The sequence below is a fragment of the Camellia sinensis genome, chromosome 5 (assembly GCF_055761805.1).
Source record: "Camellia sinensis isolate YWXY chromosome 5, ASM5576180v1, whole genome shotgun sequence".
Classification (NCBI taxonomy): Eukaryota; Viridiplantae; Streptophyta; class Magnoliopsida; order Ericales; family Theaceae; genus Camellia; species Camellia sinensis.
The window spans coordinates 167,404,623-167,410,773 of NC_138965.1; the positions used below are offsets into that span (position 1 = coordinate 167,404,623).

At 35.7% G+C, this 6,151-nt stretch overlaps 1 protein-coding gene across 1 annotated transcript; it reads right to left on the reverse strand.

Moving 5' to 3' along the window:
* Window positions 1-1,102: 1,102 nt before the first annotated feature.
* LOC114314303 (bifunctional aspartate aminotransferase and glutamate/aspartate-prephenate aminotransferase) lies at window positions 1,103-5,928 on the reverse strand (the record flags this gene model as incomplete). The annotated part of the gene is made up of 7 exons (XM_082872310.1): window positions 1,103-1,216; window positions 2,595-2,708; window positions 2,831-3,001; window positions 3,439-3,522; window positions 3,666-3,779; window positions 3,880-4,128; window positions 5,797-5,928. Coding segments are annotated over 7 exons (978 nt in total), but the record flags the coding sequence as incomplete, so codon positions are not given.
* Window positions 5,929-6,151: the final 223 nt, after the last annotated feature.

Sequence of the window (6,151 nt, forward strand, 5' to 3'; positions counted from 1 at the left end):
AATGAGCTTAAGGCTCACATATAAAGCTTTGATGCTAAAATACACTAATTAGAACATAAGGCTTGCCAAACGCGACTTAACGAATCAGACTGAATCAATTTTTAATAAAACTTGCCATATGGCTCTAAAAATTCCAAATAACATATTGACGTAATTAATTTTGATTTCGGATGCCGATAAGGTTTTCAATTTACATACTAAAGTGGAGTTCCAAACAGATATTTCTATAAGTAACAAATAAGAAACCGAAATCATACAAAGTGCAGAACAAACACATAATTTATCTTCTTCACTTAATTAGCATCCTTAATTATTGATTAGTGGCTGATTACGGATTGGGGTTGTTACAGTCTCCCCACCTTAAGAAGTTTGGTCCTCCAAACTCAAGTTATCTTATATCAAAAGAAATGATGTTCATCGAAAATAGAACTGCAATTACTTTACAAAACAGAAGCATAACCATATTCATAAATATGCTCATAACGCAATCTCGACCTTTGCTTCGTTCCGAAACAGAATCACAAATCATATACAGAGATTAGGGTTCGTATCAAAACAGAGTCTTATACGTATTCAGATTTTAATCAGAAACAGATTCATATACATGTTCATATACACATTCTTGTCCAGATCATACACAGATGTCACAATTCTTACTTAAGCATACGTGGTGCATACATTAGCACTAACAAATTCGATGACGCATAAAGGGACCTGATGACCCATAAAGGGAACTGATGACCCATGACGGGACGCACATTAAATGATGCTAAGGATGTCACGAATACATATCATAAATTGAACAATCATTCAGCATACAACATATAGCATTTCCGAAAACAAAACTTATTTTGTCACACAGAAGATAAATACAGTTGGACATAACTTTATTAAGTTATTACTCTCATTATTTATATCAAGTACTTATGGGACGTCATAAATTCACACTGTTTCCATTTTCATAAGTAATTTCCCCCGTTAAGTTACAGAGATTTGATTTATTCATTTCCGAGTCATTCATTCGGTCCTTGTTCGATTTGGTTTTCAATCTGGTAATCTTATTACAGTTAATTCAGGTCATTCTGAAGTTATCATTCATATACTATTCATCAGCCTCAGTTTTCACAAATTCAATCGTACTATGTGTCAATACAGAAGCAGTCCTACTGATTGCATATCCTACCAGGTAGTCAGAGTTTATAATCGAACCAGTCTGCTGTCAATAAATTCCATCAGTTTTTAAGTATAGTAACACAAAAGCAATCATTCTCTTAGTCAAACAAGTTCATGGTAGTAACGGTAATGCCAGAGTAATTAACCACGTGTCATGTATACGGTATTCCCATATTTCCCCAGCTCAAGTTACCAAATTTCATAATCTCATTCACGTGTTTTCCCAATTGGTTACAGGCATATGGTAAGAAGTCATCTATAACCACGTAGTCTGCTGTCGACGGTTCACATTCTTCTTAAATGTTCGAGATTGATTCAAGTTTTCATTCGGTTAATTCCCTTAGTAACACAGCCCTATCATTCAATCATAAGCAATTCACAATCCCCCATAATATAATCAATCAGATAATAGCTCTCAACAAAGTCTCCTCAGATCAAATCAATAAAGGCTCAACCAGGCCATGGCAGATGCAAGTTCTACACAGTCATATCAAGTCAAAGTTCAAGCGTGAGTCATCAAACAGAAGTTCTCTCAGGTAAACAAAGGTCTCATTAAACCATAGTTCTATTACATTAGATCAGGTAAAGGTGCTAGTTCATACTTCATTCGCTTAGGTGCATAGTCGGTAGTTCTACACACTACTAAAAAAAACACTTTTTGCGACTGCCATAAGCCGTCGCAAATAATAAAAATACAGTCGCAAAAGACTTTTTGCGACGGCCTATGCGACCGCAGATGGGGGACGCAAATGTGGGGGTGGCAAATACTTTTTGCGACGGCAAAACAACGGTCGCAAATTATTTGCGACCACCTAAACTATTTTTTGCGACAGCTATTTTGCCGTCGCAAAAAAAATAAAAAAATAAAAAAAAACTTTTAGCGACCATTGTTTTACTGTCGCAAATAATTATTTCTTAAAAACAAAATCATATACGGGTTTGCTACAACAAAAAAATCAATTACAAGTACCAAACAATTTTTTGTTAATGAAAAATAACAAAATTAACAAATTAATTAAATTTATAATAGACATTATCCATTATCCATCCTTAAATACACTGTACTAAAAAATTCAAGTCTTCAAAAAAAAAAAACATAATCTTTGGCTCCCAACATCACCCGCTTGATCATATCAACTGTTCCCTCAACAAAATCTGCAAAAACATATATCAAACTCAACCAGGTGCCTTCATACTATAAAATGCTATGTAGTTAAACACAATATAAATTCAAAGAGACAGCCATTCTTCAAAGAGGGAAATCCCAACTATTTCTTTTGTCCAGGACTTAGCGATCTATTGAATGGACTCATGTGAGTTCTTCCTGATCTACTTATTCCATTCATTAATTCTCATTCAATTTACATTTCTTTCTACTTCCTTTTCATTTTATCCAGAAATGGCACCGCTTAGAAGCTTACCTGAGCATTTTCCAGCAAATAGCGGCATAAGGACTCTGAATCTTCGATCATACCAAAGCCTTCAGCCTCTGATCCGTAGTATGAGCTGAAATCGAGAAAAAGATAGAAAGCTCCCTGCAAATGAGAAGTACAAGAACCAACAAATCAAGCTTGAAACAGCACCAGAACAGAGAAGAGAGAAGAAAAAGATCTGGGTTTTAAACACTAAATGTGTACATAAAAAATAAAACCCATACCTGGGGCTCCGATATTTTAACACCTTTCAATTCCCCAAAACTCTTAACCAAATAATCTCGTCGCTCCTGAAATGCTTTAACCATAGTAGAAACTGCTTCCCCACCAGCATAGCCCAATTCTAAAGCAGCAACACCTGCTTTTTGAGATATACTACTGGCACCTGAAGTGGACTGGAATAATGCATGAAAGAATTAGATTGAGCATGTTGATTATAGTACAAGAACATAGTTCAAGAAATTCACCCAAAATTTAAAATAGCCTTTTTAAAATAACCAAATGCAATGAAGCTCAATTGAAGACCAAAACAATGCAGTCTGCAATAGCTTTCATGCAGTTTCTTTTTACTGACATATACCAATATATTAGCAAGGGTTGGTCTCAACCATGTTAACAATATCTTCCATATCTTTAGAAGGTTAAAACCTCCACAAGGGATGAGAAACAATCTAATGTATCATCAAATTTTGAAGCATATTCAAGAATCTGGATTCTCCACGCATTAGATGTCATGTTAACCGACATTGATGAAGGTTACAGAATACAAATTGATAAGAGTTACTAGTCTACTAAAGATGATGAAAGAAAAGAGGCAAAGAAGTGTGCATACTTGGCTTTGAATCTTTCCACATGCTGCAACAAAGTGTTTAGGACCAGCAAGATATCCAAGTCTCCAACCAGTCATTGCAAAGGCCTATAAATATCAACATTTTCTAAGGTTCATGACTTGATATGTATGACCATATCAAAATTATGTGCAAGGAAAGCACTTCAGTGCAAATAAATAAATAAATAAATAAATAAATAAAAAACTTGAAAGGAATTAAGCTGAAACACCTTAGAAAACCCGTTGACAGTCAGTGTCCTCTCCCACATCCCTGGCAAAGATGCAAAGCTTGTGTGCGTTGCTGGTGCATAAATAATGTGTTCATATATTTCATCAGACAGCACCTGAATAGAACAACCAAAGGCAATCCAAAACTTGATGTTAGGTAACTTGAATATGCTCCAAATAAGGATACCAAAAGTTCCATGATAAGTGATATTTTACCAGAAGCCGGGGATGCCTTGCCACAATCTGAGCGATCTCTTCAAGCAACTTCCTTGGGTAAACAGATCCTGTTGGGTTAGATGGGGAACAAAGAATCAACAGTCTCGACTTCTCACTGAGTTTGGATTCAAGATGCTTTGGATCTAAGAGAAAATTTTCGGAGATGTGGGTAGGAAGAATCACAGGGGTCGCATCAGCCAACCTTGCCATTTCTGGGTAACTCACCCAAAATGGAGCTGGAATTATAACCTGAAGAATAAATGCTATCCTGTAAGTGTCTATCAACTGCAAAGGTAGAGCATTAAATATAAACATTTAAAATGTCAGCACCCTCATCCAAGTAACCAACAAAGATTACTTCCATTGTGCCACATTTCCATACTTCATAACACACACATTTGAAATGGAGGATAAAATATCCCAAAAAACATGCCTATTAGTAACTAATAAGGTGTAGTTTACTTCTTTTTTCTTCCAGCTGAATGGTTGTGCCAAGGAGGTAAATCAGTGAACAGTTTTATCCACAACATAACATCTCTGAACTAAAACTCTTCAATGTAATTGGCTGTAGGGGTGAGCATGGTTCGGATTGGACCGGATTGGGATAAAACCAAGACCAATCCGTTATCTACAGTTCTTGAAAAATTGGAACCAATCCAATCCGTTTAAATCATGGAACCAATCCGAACCAATCCATTTAAATACGGATTGGATCGGTTTAGGACCACGGATTCACATAATTAAATAACAAAAAAATATATATAACACTTTAATTTCATAAAAATAAAAACATAGTGCTATATTAGTTCCACAATAGCACCATCTATTTCTATAATAGCGACTTACTGTGCTAGAATTTAAACAACCATAAGAAAACTGGTTTCACCATAAGTATTTAGACCACTACAAATTAAAATTAAAAACTAACAAACAAAAGTAATAAAAGAAGATATTATACGGTTTTAGGTTTGAGTTTAGATTTTATATAGAATAAGAGAAGATACTATGGTGGAGTATGTATAATAAAAATATATACTATTTGTATACGGTCCGGATCGGTTCTAATCCGGAACCGTGGGGTTCAATCCGGAACCAATCCGTGTACTACGGATTTTTAATTTTTCAATCCGGAACCGAACCACGGATTTAAAAAACTAATCTAAACCTATCGGATTGGACTGGACTGGATCGGATTACGGATTTCACGAATTCCTTGCTCAGCCCTAATTGGCTGTGTGTGTAGCCTTCCTGACTGCACTGTATATGCAGAAATACCATTCCATTTATTCTGTCATAATTCCTTGGTCAGTTATTATCTATCTAACATCCACAAGACTCCTTATATTCTTTTTGTAATTACTATGGTCCTGAGAACCAAATAAAGGTCAAATCTAAAAGATTTGAAGCATGAAGAAACCAGGTTAGGCAATGAGAGACTGCAGGCTCTTTTTTGTACTGATCAAGATTTGCTTGGGATGATACTTTCATACAACACCAATGGTCTCACTGAATGTTATTTTAGAAGGAAACAAGAAAGTCAAAGGGGGTTTGGGCAAATATCAACATCTTATTTCATTGTAGACACATGATCAACACCTCAAATGATTCGCACCAATCATAATAAGTTTATTGTCTTGGTGGCAGTTCAGCAAGAACTCAATTCCTTCCCAGTACTCCCAGAAGTTAAAATTTGATGTCATTACGGCTGAAATGATACAGCTGACTGATAAGTCATTGTTTGAAATCTTAACATGATTCATTTGTGGTGAGAGGTGAATACAGAGAAAAAAAGTCTTCATTGCACAGCAGCCAATTGAGTGCACTAGATTTAATCTATTCATTTCAGAACAAGGAAATCAAAAAGAAGATTCATAGAATTTATAGATCTAGTGATGAGTGTAAAAGTGTGGACTAAACCTCATCTCCAGGAGAACAAACAGCTAGCACTACTTGAAGGATGCTCTGCTTTGCTCCATTGCTCACCAAAATCTGATCAGGTTTAAACCAAAAGGGGGCAAGGAGGCAAAATACACAAAATACAACAATTGATTACCCTTAGAAGACTCTGTTTTATGCTCAGTAAGACCTGGTTTTAAGGTGCCATACAGATCTCTTCCCTCTCCTCCATCATGCGACAGAAATGAATCCATATTATCATCCAGAGAACCGACATCTCCAAAATGTTCTATGTCTTCCTGCACTAATAATCAATGTTGAGCTTCATGTTACACAGAAACTTCATCCATGAGACAGATTCATTCAATACAGACTT